The sequence below is a fragment of the Bombyx mori genome, chromosome 4, assembly GCF_030269925.1.
Source record: "Bombyx mori chromosome 4, ASM3026992v2".
NCBI classification, from domain to species: domain Eukaryota; kingdom Metazoa; phylum Arthropoda; class Insecta; order Lepidoptera; family Bombycidae; genus Bombyx; species Bombyx mori.
Window position 1 is genome coordinate 11,720,863 of NC_085110.1, and position 13,811 is coordinate 11,734,673.

General features: G+C 34.4%; 2 protein-coding genes across 2 annotated transcripts; both read left to right on the plus strand.

Annotated features, from left to right (window-relative positions):
- Positions 1-746: 746 nt before the first annotated feature.
- On the plus strand, positions 747-8,479 carry LOC101741930 (transmembrane 9 superfamily member 4). Its single transcript, XM_004930931.5, has 9 exons — positions 747-1,089; positions 1,169-1,554; positions 1,639-1,794; positions 2,436-2,713; positions 3,212-3,415; positions 4,159-4,576; positions 5,020-5,203; positions 6,123-6,261; positions 8,143-8,479. Exons 1-9 carry the CDS (start codon positions 1,081-1,083, stop codon positions 8,241-8,243), a joined length of 1,875 nt encoding a protein of 624 aa, XP_004930988.1. The 5' UTR covers positions 747-1,080; the 3' UTR covers positions 8,244-8,479.
- A 602-nt stretch (positions 8,480-9,081) lies between these two features.
- On the plus strand, positions 9,082-10,160 carry LOC101741781 (carbonyl reductase [NADPH] 1). The gene has a single exon (XM_004930930.5). The coding sequence runs from the start codon at positions 9,234-9,236 to the stop codon at positions 10,056-10,058; it is 825 nt and encodes a 274-aa protein (XP_004930987.2). The 5' UTR covers positions 9,082-9,233; the 3' UTR covers positions 10,059-10,160.
- Positions 10,161-13,811: the final 3,651 nt, after the last annotated feature.

Consider the following 13,811-nt stretch of genomic DNA (forward strand, 5'->3'; position numbering starts at 1 on the left):
AAGCTCCCAAAACCTCTATTAGAGAGAAACAGAAACCTCTGTAAGAGAGAGTCGTTTTTCCCTCATGGACCTCCGTAAGTGAGACTGCTACTTATCTATACCTCTATAAGCGACAGTCGAGCTTTATTTATTTATATTATTTAGGAGGAACAAATGAAAAAACAAATTACAAATTTAACATCTGCTATTTATGACTCATTCTTAACTTTTGTGGAACTTCCTTCTATTGTTTTTGAATTGTTTTCTCGTCAATATTGAACCTATTCTATTTCGTGGAACTAAATAACGTTGTTATTTTATCGCATTCTTTTCGAATAGACACGTGTGCCTCTGTACCGTCCTGTTTGTCGGACTTACTCAGTTTATCGTCAATCAATTGCGAATGAACGTTCGGTTCTGCATGTCAAAACGGAAAATTAAAGTACTGTCATTAAGTGAATAGTGAATGCGTTTGAATCCGGAAAATCGCGAAATGAAATTCAGAGGGAGCATTAGCGAGAAACTCGGGTTAGTGAGAAACCTCTATAAGCGAGAATAAGATTGTGCTCCCTTGAACTCTCGCTTATCCAGGTTTGACTGTATATATTATCAAATATGATATTATGAAATGAAATGAAGCTGATTAATATGAAACGTATCATGGCATGAAATGAAATGAAGAATTTAGACATAAATCAACTGGGATGAAATTAAATGAAATGAGATGAGATGACATGGGATGAAATATAATCTCAGTAAAATGGTGGTCATTTACTGATATTTATTCAGTGACTTTTGGAGGATCCCGAGAAGTTACGTCCAGCGGCATTGTTTCACTTCTGAACTTCACTCCTCGCGTTCCCGCCATTAAGTCTCCATATTATCATTTTTCTTAAAACAGAATATAAACGAGTTGGCTGTATGGTATGATGCCTTTGCATTGCCAGTTGGAAAATTAGAATTACTCCAGAGCCAAATGTCATTGTTATGCATGGATGTCATGTCAAACTAAAATTAAACCGTGAATATTTTCAGAAAATTTAAAAATGTTAAAATTTTCTTACTTCATGTAGTTCAATGTAGTTGTTTAAAAACCCGATCATGTTTCAAGTTAGTGTAATTAATACAATAAAAAATATTATAACTCAATACTACGGCTTAAATGATATAAAAACCCAAACTGTTTTAGGTTTATCTTCAGTGGATTCTATTCATTACCATAATTTTAAAAAGTTATGGCTTCTATGTACCTGGTGTGGCACCGGTCGAGTTCAAAAAAGGTCAAAAAATTGAAGTAAAAGCTGTTAAGATGACCAGCATTCATACTCAATTACCATACGAATATTATTCATTGCCTTTGTGTCTCCCAAAAAATGGCACATTTGTGTACAAATCTGAAAACTTAGGAGAAGTTTTGCGCGGAGATCGTATCGTCAATACACCATATGAAGTTCATATGGCAGAGAACATTAAATGCAAACTTCTTTGCCACAGGAAAAACGTTCCTATCAATTGGAGTGTAGAAGATTCTGAAAAAGTTGCTAGTCGTATTGAACATGAATATTTTGTTCACTTGTAAGTGCTTGTCAAAAAAATTATTGGCTTGAATGAATGAAACATGAATAATTATTGAAAGTAAATTATTTTTCTCACTTTTAGATTAGTTGATAATTTACCTGTTGCAACAAAAGTTATAAATGTTGAAACTCTAGAAAGGACTATTGAGCAAGGATATCGTCTTGGATATATGTCTGAAGGAAAGGCCTACATTAATAACCATCTTAAACTGTTACTGAAGTACCATAAGCATAGCCAGTGAGTATACTTAATTTTTAAATGCCTGTTAGATTTCTCTGTTATTGGAAACTTGTCTTGTAGAATCAATAGACAGAATGGTAGTACAAATGGTGTCTATATTCACAACAAACTTTATTGCCAGTGCTCATGGGTGTGATAATGGGGAGAAATGGAGCTTAATTAGGCAGAAAAAATAATGAGGATACTAGAAATTGATGACAGAAAAAGAGTAGAGCAGCTCCATTCTCTCTTGGGATGAGTAACTTCATTAGACTTGCCCATTATAAGTAGTAAAATTGTTATGTCATGACAACTGTAACTGCGGGACTGTAGATTATGAGTCATCAGTCCTACCTTGCTGTGGCTATCATTAATTGCAAAAGAAATATGTATTATCCAAAAATATTATTGAGAGAAGAGCTGCATTGGCTGCTTGCTGACAACTGTCCTATGTGGATAATGTCATTTATGATTTAATATATCAATTCATTCACATATTTCAAACAAAAAAAACTGAAATGAGTATGAAATAAACTGCTTCCTTTTTTTCAATACAAAAATCTTAATTTATACGTACAATATATAAATTATATATACAATATCTCTGCATTAACATTTCTAAAATACTCTATATGTAAATAAATACTGTTTAATTACAGGGATTCTTATAGAGTAGTGGGATTTGAAGTTGAAACCCATTCAGTTTCTAAAGATGAATTAATATTTACTGATGATACTTGTCAAATACCAGTCAAACCAAAGCCACAGTTAGTTAATGAAGATACTGGTACAAAGTTGTACTTCACATACTCTGTGGAATGGGGAGAATCAGATATTAGCTGGGCGTCAAGATGGGACATTTATTTGGGCATGAAGGATGTACAGATACATTGGTTCTCTATTATTAATTCTGTTGTTGTATTATTTTTCTTGTCAGGTAAGCAGGCTCCATAATCATAGTAATAAACATTCACATTTGTTCTGCACAATATGAGGTTTTATGGAAAAATACTGACCCACCTCAAGCATGTTGATAGTGCAATTGAGGTGAAATCAACCAACCATGCTCTTCATACACCAGCCTGTAGAGCTGTGAGTCTGGGTCTCGAACACCTACTAATCAACCCAACTAGTTGATTTACCCATTGAACTATCAATTTGTGGATCCATTTCGATCAGCCCTACTGATCAGAAGCTAAAACCCAATTGTACCATCTTTAAACACTTTAGTATTACTATTATGTATGTCCCCATAATAGGAGTATTGTTTGTAAATTATTTCTTATTTTTACAAGCATCACATCACAATGTCTGATGACTGACTGAAGTTTCAAAACCCTAAAATCTAAAGTAATAGTATATAATACAAACATTGTACAACACCACACTACAACAATAAAGTGAGCTACTGTTTTATAATTCAACATTTTCCCAGCCATATTAACAATGATAATGGTACGAACATTGAGACGAGACATAGCTCGCTATAATTCAGTTGAAGGAATTGATGACATGATGGAAGAAACAGGATGGAAATTAGTACATGGAGATGTCTTCCGACCTCCTCCTAAGAGGATGTTGTTTGCAGCTGTGGTGGGAAGTGGGATACAAGTCTTTCTGATGGCATTGATAACAATATGTAAGGTTTAAAATATCATAAATTCTTTCCATTATAATTTTTTATCACACAGAAAAAAACATTTTAAGTTTTTTATTGATAATTAAAAGTGTGATTGTGGATTGAAGATAATATTATGTAGAAAACGATTACGGAACATGCACACATTTCAACTTTATTTGAAAACCATTGGCTACGTGATATCATCTACTAGAGTAGCACCATACCATCTCTTCCTGTGTTTGTTCGTTAAATTTTACTTAGGTATTTCCCAAAGAATGGATAACAAATTTTGCCAAATATTATTCAAGCATATTGCAATCGCCATCGCCATCGCTATGACCATGTCGTTTAGAAAACTGTGGCACCCATTCTAAGTAGAGTTGAGACTTCAAATTATGTCTCAAGGCTGATGGCGATATTCCAGTTGTGATGTCTCTATGCTATTTTTTAGTAAAAATATTCCGATGTCGTATAAAATCTATTTTGTAATTAAAGTGAAACTACTGATATTTCTCTCGCTATAGTAATGAGTTCCGAATAATTAATTATACATACATTTCAAAACCATTTAAACAACGTTTATTCTTCGTATAGTTGAATTAACATCTATTTTTCTATTGTGAAGAACATTAAATTAAAAAAAGTATAACGCATCGTAGTTTTTTTTTCTTTCAAATAACTACATAATAATATATCGATATGGTTAGTCTATTTATAAATTTAAGTATTTTGTAATAAGGCTGTTTTAATACCTATTTCAGTTATCGCGATGCTTGGTATGCTGTCGCCGGCAAGTCGAGGGGCCTTAATGACCGCCGCGATTTTCCTATACGTATTTATGGGGTTGATCGCGGGTTATTTCTCGGCGCGCCTCTATAATACAATGAAAGGCAAACAATGGAAACAAGCCGCATTCCTGACGGCAACGCTGTACCCCGCCATTGTCTTTGGCACATGTTTCTTTTTAAACTTCTTTATAATGGGCAAACATTCCAGCGGTGCTGTACCGTTTTCGACTATGATGGCCCTATTGTGTTTATGGTTTTGTATTTCATTACCGTTGGTTTATTTGGGTTATTATTTCGGATGCCGAAAACAGCCTTTCCAACACCCTGTAAGGACAAATTTCATTCCCAGGAAAATACCTGAACAAGTTTGGTATATGAATGTATTGATATGGTAAGTTCTTCACTTTTACAGCTCAATATTTTACAGGATAATTAATTAATATTTCACTACCGAAAATTATAGTCATTTTATTGTCGCAAAACAATTATTAATAATACCATTGCGACTCTCGGTGTACAATCTCCTTTACAATCATCAAAAAAAAGCTGTTAGATCGCTTTATCTTTACTTATCAGTTCCAAACTAGATTGAAAGATCAACTTGGAAAACGAGTCACATTGCTTTCTTTTTCTTGCCTCTATTGTTTGATAGTCAGTTGACTCATACAGCCGGTCATTAAGTCCGCTATTACAACTATGAGGAATTTTTTAAATAAATAAGTGTAGACCCACTTATAATATTGACGATGATGATGTTTATTTCTAAATGTTCGAAATTTATCAAAAAATATTATTTATATAAAAATATGATTTTGAAGTATAAATGTTTTTCAGCGTTTTGATGGCAGGAATACTGCCCTTCGGAGCCGTATACATCGAGTTGTTCTTCATCTACAACGCACTTTGGGAGAACCAATTCTATTATCTTTTTGGATTTTTATTTTTAGTATTTTGCATTTTGGTTGTGTCCGTATCTCAGATATCGATATGTATGGTTTACTTCCAACTCTGCGGTGAGGTGAGTTCAACTGAATTGATATTTTAAGAACAGAAATTGGCGATAACAACTCATCTACCATATTAGTCTGATACCATTTAAGTCCTGTAGTCATTTATCTAAGTGTGCTGCGTTGAAACTCGCCTCATGTCTGAAGTACACTGTTATGTTTGCTTGAGCGCCATTTTGATACTGGGCACTACAATTTCATGCACGTAAAAACAGCCACGCTTCGGTTTCATTAGATGAATGAAGCAAATATTCGGGGAGTCAGCTGCTTGGTGAACACAGCACACAATGTTGTGATTGTATTCTTGTGTGGAATCTCAACTCTGGGAGTTTTTTTTAATTCTATGAGATATGGTCTAATAAGAAATGGAATTCACTAGTGGTAGGACCTCTTGGGAGTCCGCACGGGTAGGTACCACCACCCTGCCTATTTCCGCCGTGAAGCAGTAATGCGTTTCGGTTCGAAGGGTGGGGCAGCCGTTGTAACTATACTGAGATCATAGAACTTATATCTCGAGGTGGGTGGCGCATTTACGTTGTAGAAGTCTATGGGCTCCAGTAACCACTTAACACCAGGTGGGCTGTGAGATCGTCCATCCACCTAAGCAATAAAAAATAAATAAATAAAAAGCTACCCACTGCCACAGTGTATTGGTTTAATCATTGTTTGAAGGGAGATATAGCATTGCGCTCGAGTATCACCGACGATAACTTAGTGGTCTGTGAAAAAAGATGTCTCCAAAAATGCGCCATGAATGAATGCAGTGGTTCGACGAGCTAGCTTCCATCTTATCCTTTATTGAAAAACCGGAAACCATGTTACTTCAGGGCAAAAACAAACAGGACGTGTCATCTAAATATTCGCCCACCTCAAATACTACAAGATCATACAGTAACAATTATTTAACGTTAATTGAAACACTTTTTTTAGGACTACCACTGGTGGTGGAAAAGCTTCTTTGTATCAGGTGGATCTGCAGTGTATATATTGATTTATTCAATATTCTATTTCTTCAAGAAATTAGAGATAACAGAATTTATACCGACGTTACTATACATAGGTTATACTGGTAAGACCTTAGAACACAGTGGTAGTTTTCCAATTACAGCACTAGAGCGCATTATGCGGCATAATGCTCAACATTAAATGTTCCAACTACAGCAACTTTATTATTATTATTGTTTACCACATTATTTATAATTTATACATTAATGAGGTTGCTAACTCCATGAATATTTTTTTTAACACTGAACTTAGCGCACTCTGCTGATGCATTTGAAAACTAATTCACGTTCCAATGAAGCTTCAGCATAATTCGGCATTGTGTGCCACTGAGTCGCATTATGCTCTGTAATTTTTTTTTTATTGCCTTTGTATGCAGACGAGCATACGGCCCACCTGATGGTAAGTGGTTACCGTCGCTCATGGACGTCAGCAATGCCATGGGCAGAGCTAAGCCGCTGCCTACCAATTGTAATTGGAAAACTACCATTAACTTATTATTTTGATTAGCCGGAACTCTATCCTATGTGTCTAATTTTGAAGATAAAATTTGCGTTAAGTGAAAAAAACTTCGGCTTTATTTTAAATTGAAAAACATAAATTTCAATATTAGATTATATTTTTTCTAATTGACGGAACATTATTATACTGAATGTCATTAAAAAACTAAAGGCAGATATAAATTGAGTCAGTAACTAATGTCAGTGCTGGCGCCGAAAACTGACCCATACGATTTATACGAAGCCAGTTAGTACTTCGTCAGTAGTCGAGGAAATTTCTTACGGTGTACACACGTTTGTAAAGTCAGTGTGGAAAAATGAATTCTCGAAAACAGCAAAAAAACAGAGTTAATAATTTGTTGAGAAACTGTACCTTTGTGATGATGCAAGAACTAACTGGTATGTTAGAAGAAATATCTAAAAAGAAGCGAATTTGGGTAAGATAATGGATAGGTGACGGCGATCAAACTGGAGGCTCCGCTCTGTTGTTAACACAGTTGAGAATTGAAGGATCCTGGGGAATACAAAGTGGCTTTGAGAATGACGCCAAAAGACTATGATGATTTGCTTATATTGTTATCAAGTTCTATTCAGCGTCAAGACACATTTATGAGAGACGCCTTGCCAGCCAATATTCTGTAATGCTGTTGCGCGCATTTCTTTATTTTTATAATTTTATGATTTACTAGCTGTACCCGTTCGCTTCGCTGACCATTAAAATTAACATTATTTCTCACACCCCACAAAAATTATCATTAACGCCCCGCAACTGGTGTAGGGAGTCCAACACTCATATAAATATTAGCCTATCTATTAAGTACACGTATTTTCTACATGGATACCAAGTTTCAAGTCAATCAGATGCATGGTTCAATAGTTATAACGGAACATCCGGTAAAACCATTGCAGATTTATATATTAGTTTAAGTTATCCCACAAGCATTAATTATTGCGGTATAGTTGAATAATCTTTAAGTTCTCCGTGTCGTTTACTTTTCGCGTCATTTTGTGGTGCAACGCAGCGTGGTCACCGTACAATAAAGCGGCAGCGACTGACTTCGGCATTTACACGGCGTCAGTAGCGCTGGCGTAGGTGGTGGGGGGAGCGGACTGACGCCGAAAAATATGAAGCGGGAATATTGAAGTCAATACTGACGCAACAGTACTGTACTGACTTGAAATCAATTTACACGATGGCAATGCCAGGTCAGCACTGACTCGGTAGTGCACTGACGTTAGTTACTGACTCAATATAAATCTGCCTTAATGGTTCTTAAAAAGCTAGTTTCGAGAAAAACCGGTGGCACAAACTGACTGCTTGTATATTTTTTTTAAATACCTATCTCATGTAACAAAAATTGTTTTTTTTTGTTTGGTACCTACTTAATATAATACATGGTAACATTTAAAATACATACAAAAAATACATCTTAATCTTTTTTTTTCAGGTCTCATGGTATTGACTTTTTGGCTTCTTACCGGTACCATTGGATTTTTCGCAGCATATACATTTATTAGAAAAATATACGCTGCTGTAAAAATAGATTAAGATAAATATTTAGCTAATTAAGATAAATATTTAGCTAATAATTATTTTGTAAGCATTTTTTTGTGTTTGTTTAGTTTAGCGTCGCGTGAGTGTTGAATGAACAAAGATTATTTTATATTGTATTTTCGAGATATGAGCATGAAATAAATAAAAATGTTGCATTTTAAGATACGTTAGTATTTTGGGAATACAATGTTACGTAAAAAATATAATTTTCGAATGATAACTGTAACAAATTTCTGTGTTTAATTTTAAAGCTGTTTGGCACGATGACGTTCAAATACATAAAGACGAAACAATTCATTTTTAATTAAATATAATACTATCGATACCTTCAATAATAATGAGAAAGAAATCATGCACTTAATTATATAATACAATGCATAATTTATTGGGTGAAAGCTCGTCATGTAATGAAGGACATGATGAAATATTAACTGAATAAAAAGGTGATGCGATGCTGGTTGATAAGTAATTTATTTTAAGGACATAATGATCATCATTAGCAGCCTGTCCATGTGACATGTCCATAATTAGACATGGGCCTTTCCCGAGGCACGCCAAGCTACTCAATCCTGGGCCTCTCGTTCTCATCCACCGCTTGCTATTCTACGTATATCGTCGCTCCACCTGTGTTACTGTGCGTCCTACAATATGTTTACCGGTCCACGGTCTCCACTCCAGAACTCTTCATAATATTAAGAGCTAAAGTTACAAAAAATCCGTAAAGTCTACATTCCTACCAGTTATTGAATGATCATGTCTGTTTCACTGTATTCATATATCTAAAATGGCTTTATGGGATATGTTCCTTTTGTCTGCTGATCGCACACAGCAAACGAAAAAGCTATTTAACCTCGATTTTACAGACAGCTGACAAATGTCAAAATGTTGCGGTACTGTCAGCGAATATAGGATCCTAAAAAATTGAAAATATTTGTACATTATTTTCACCGATAGACTGCAAAAATAAATAAATATACGTATAAAATGGAAACCAAAGTTGCAGTAGTAACTGGAAGCAATAAAGGAATAGGCTTTGAAATCGTTAAAGGATTGTGTCAGAAGTTTAATGGTGTAGTGTACCTCACAGCTCGAAATGAAGAAAGAGGGCGGCAAGCTATTAGGAAGCTACGAGAGTTCGAGTTAAATCCTTTATTTCATCTGCTGGATGTAACAGATGAAGAAAGTATAAAAGAGTTCGCTTCCCATATTTCAAAACACCATTCGGGTATTGATGTATTCGTAAACAATGCCGGCATTCTGGACTTTGATAAGTCTGTACCTTCCTATGAAGACGCTAAGAAATTAATCGACACGAATTTCATGAGCTTATTAACCATATCAAAAATATTATACCCTCTACTGAAAAACGATGCACGAATTATAAATCTAAGTAGTGATTGGGGTTTGTTATCGAATATCAGGAAACAAGTGTGGTTAGATACGCTCGTAAAGGATGATCTTACAGTGGAAGAAATATTGCAATTTGTTAACGATTTCTTAACTGCTGTGAAAGGTGGTAAAAATACATTTGTATCGTTTGCGGGTCAGCATGGCGATTACAAAGTTTCAAAAGTGGCATTGTCTGCGTTAACCTTTGTGCAACAGAGACAATTTACTGAACAAGGGAAAGATATTTCAGTTAATTGTGTTCACCCTGGGTTCATTAAAACTGATATGACAAAAGGAATGGGTGATTTTGAACCTGAAAGAGGTGCACGAGCTCCACTTTATTTGGCCCTAGAAGCACCTCAGTCACAGAAAGGCACATTTGTGTGGCATGATTGTCATCAAGTAAATTGGGACGATTGAACAATCCAATCATAAGATTGTTAGTCTTGCAAACATGATAATCCTGTGATAAGTGTCACACACACTTTAAAAATTTGAATATATAATTTCCTTTCGTTAAAAGCATTTTCATTTATCAACCTGAAATGTTCAATTAGATTTTTTCTGTTGTTATAAATTATACAGACGTGAATTTACAAGAACAGGAGGAGGGGAAGTGGTCCATCTATGAAATTATTTAATGTATCAAAGATGAAATTATTCAAATTTTTGGTTTGTTGAGTATGCTAAGTGATTAATGCTTTTTTATTGTTTATGACAATTGAGCATGCAAAGTTATGGGCGGACAATAATTTCAGAGGCAATGGTATGTTGGTGCTTGCAATGCCTATCACAGCTATAAATTAAAATTAGTAAATATAAATTAAAATTAGCAGCAAAAGTTTAGGGTAGCACCCAGCATTATTAACAAAAATGCAAAAGTTGTGCCAGGAATCAAATGTAGCATCAGCGAAAAAAAAAAAAAATTACATAAAGTAAAATTTGTGTCTTTATTTATACATGCTAAATATTAAAGTTGCTAAAATGCTATAAAATATATAGATAAAAATGCTATTAAAGTCAAATTGTGTCTTTATTTATACATGCTAAATATTAAAGTTGCTAAAATGCTATAAAATATATAGATAAAAATGCTATTAAAGTCGCTAAAATTTTATTTCGAAAGCTTGGCCTAATATTTGTTGTAATAGTTCGACCAGAATGTCTCGATTGAAACCATGTATACAATCATTTACACTTTAATATAACCTCTGTTGATAAGACTGACCTTTATGCGTGTAAAGCTTGTCATTAAAAGATATTAATTTATTACTAATATGTTTGTTTTTATGTCTTCTGCTCCAGTAATAGCTTAACACTTAAAAATTTAAATGACCAATTCCTTATTATTTGTGGTCTGCTTATGCCAACGCATAAGATAAAATGTACCGTGCACAGAAAGTATACATATTTGTCCCTTTAGTCATTTCATTGAGTTTTAATACGGGAAGAAGGGAAACTGATTTACTTTTGCATAGACGCTTATAGAAATCACAATGTGAGTGCCGCCACCCATCTTGAGACTTGAGGTCATGTCTCAATTGTATATTTTAATTTTAGGACAAGATATTATTTCTTCATCATGAAAGTAATTCGCGAATATGAGGTTTTTTTTTGCGGGTAGAGGGTAGAAGTGAAACCTTCAGAAGTAGGTACTTAAATCACAATTTTGCTGGGCTAAATCATATGTTTGTCTCTTTTCATTGACACTTTTCGAGTATCGTTTCCGTTTCATCGAGTGTCAAATATCAATGGTGTTATGAAGTTTTCGCTTTACTAATGTGCGCAGCTATTAATGTAAAGATATAAATACGCGGCTTTGGTCTCCGAGCTACTATTATTGTTACCTGTGATCCGTCTATAGAAATTCCACAGTCTACTTTGACATACGGGGTCCAAGTCTCAATTATATTGATATAATGACTATCTATCAAAATTCTCAGAATGAAACGTATAATGTATTTGCGGCAGAAAATGCAACGACCCGTGTTTTGGGTCTAACACGTCTATTTGTAATAACAAATATTGCAAATTTACTTTCTTAGTAACCTTATGATTTATTCTGTAGATTTTCCCAAAAAAAAACAGCGCTGCGTTGTAATTAAATATGAGCCTCTAAAGTTGAAGAATAACAATGAATAACAAAATAAGAGGATTATTTTTCTTGTCAATAAATGATGATGGTCCTCGGTAACCACTTAACACCAAATGAGCCGTGAGCTCGTCCACCCAGCTAAACAAAAAATTTAATAAAAAAACCAGTGAGCAAGATGTGTTTAATAAATAAATAAAATAAACAAAGACTTGTGATATCCGTAAGATATTACGGTCTATGTGACACTAATATATAGGAAAATAAATCTTGTTAAGGTTTTCCAATGCATACACAGTTCCTTATAAGGATTCTGATGTCGTTCGCCTAATCACCTAATTGTATTATAAAATCGGATTGGTCGCTGGTAAAGGGGTAGAACACTTTCAGTACTTACATAGCCGCATGAAAGGCTTCTCTGTAATATATACTTAGTATATGACTGTATGTAGATTTACAAAGGAAAACTTGCTCACTTCATTGGAATTACTGTTGCCATGTTTTTAAAGTGAATAAATAAGAAGTACATAATTGCGTACTTCTGAATCATTATTTACTATTTTATTTTATTTTATTTTATTTATTTTTGCCCGCAACTTCGTCCACCTGGAATAGTTACTTTGGCATAACGCTAAATTTTACCTGCGACTTCATTTACGTAGAAATTGAAAATATTTTTGAATAATAGAGAATGTTAAGGAGCTATTTACTTATGGTACCAAAATCACGCTTTTTAACCGACTTCAAAAGAGGAAGTTATCAATTCAGCCATAATTTTTTATCTATGTAGGTATGTTCACCGGTTTCTCGAGAATGCTTGAACCGATTCTGATAATTCTTTTTCTTTCTTTTTTTCAAAAGGATAGACTTCCTGAATGGTCCTGTAATCATCAAGATTTGATGATGAGATCCTGGAGAAATCCAGAAAAATCTATAATTGTCAAAGCCTATCTTGAAGTGATTTGGGTGTTTCAATGGTGTAATGAATAACGTATTTATTTGGATAGGATTAATATAATCTTTATAATATACCTTCACAAATAATGCTTTATTTTAAAACAAATTTGGTTAGCATAAAAAACGTTATAATGAGCCAACCTTTAAATATAGACATATGCTATCGCGGACTTTTTTTTAAAACTTTAAAATGGAACAATTCATTATTTTAGCGTAACTTAACCGTTTCCGCAGCGTCAATAATATTCCGCACGCAGCGGAACCTCTCAAAAGGTAAACATACCCCGATTTTGAAACATTATTTATTGGTGCTCCGCTTGCATTGGTCTTAGTGTGATATTATATAGCCTTCCTCAATAAATGAGCTGTCTGACAATGAAATAATTTTTCAAATCGGACCAGTAATTCCTGAGATTAGCCCGTTCAAACAAACAAACTCTTCAGCTTTATAATATTAGTATAAATTACAAAATTGTAAGTTCCTTAAGAACAGTACTCTTATATGAATATGGTATGGGTAACACCACCTACTCAATGCAATTTTAGTGACGTGCTAAAGAAGTAAACACAACTATCGAGGTAATTGCAGTGAAGTAAATTACAAAATTCTTTTAGCGCCGCGATACTTACAGCTGAATTGATAGTTATCACGCGACAGTTATTTTGATTTCCTACCTCGGTTTTTGAAATGAAAATATGACAATGTTACGACAAACACTATTAATTCGGAATGAGTCGTCGAGGGCGTGTACGTTGTCTATTTCATATCTTGTAATTGCTTGTTTAGATGCCGAGTTCTGCCATTAGTACCTACCTTCGTAAATGAGTTCTTGTAGATTGACATATTTTATCTATTTAATGGCATACTTTTATGACCTTTTTTTATTGCTTATATGTGTGGACGAGCTCACGGCCTACCGGATGCCAAGTGGAGCCCTTAGACATACACAACGAAAATGCTGCAACCCACCTTGAAACATCACTTCTCGGTCTTTATAATAGAAAGGCTGTCCCACCCTTCAATTCGAAACGCGTTACTGCTCGGTGACGGATTTAGGCATGATACCGCCCAAGGCCCTGTTTATCGCACCGCCCTTAATGTTAGAATATATTTTAATTTTGAT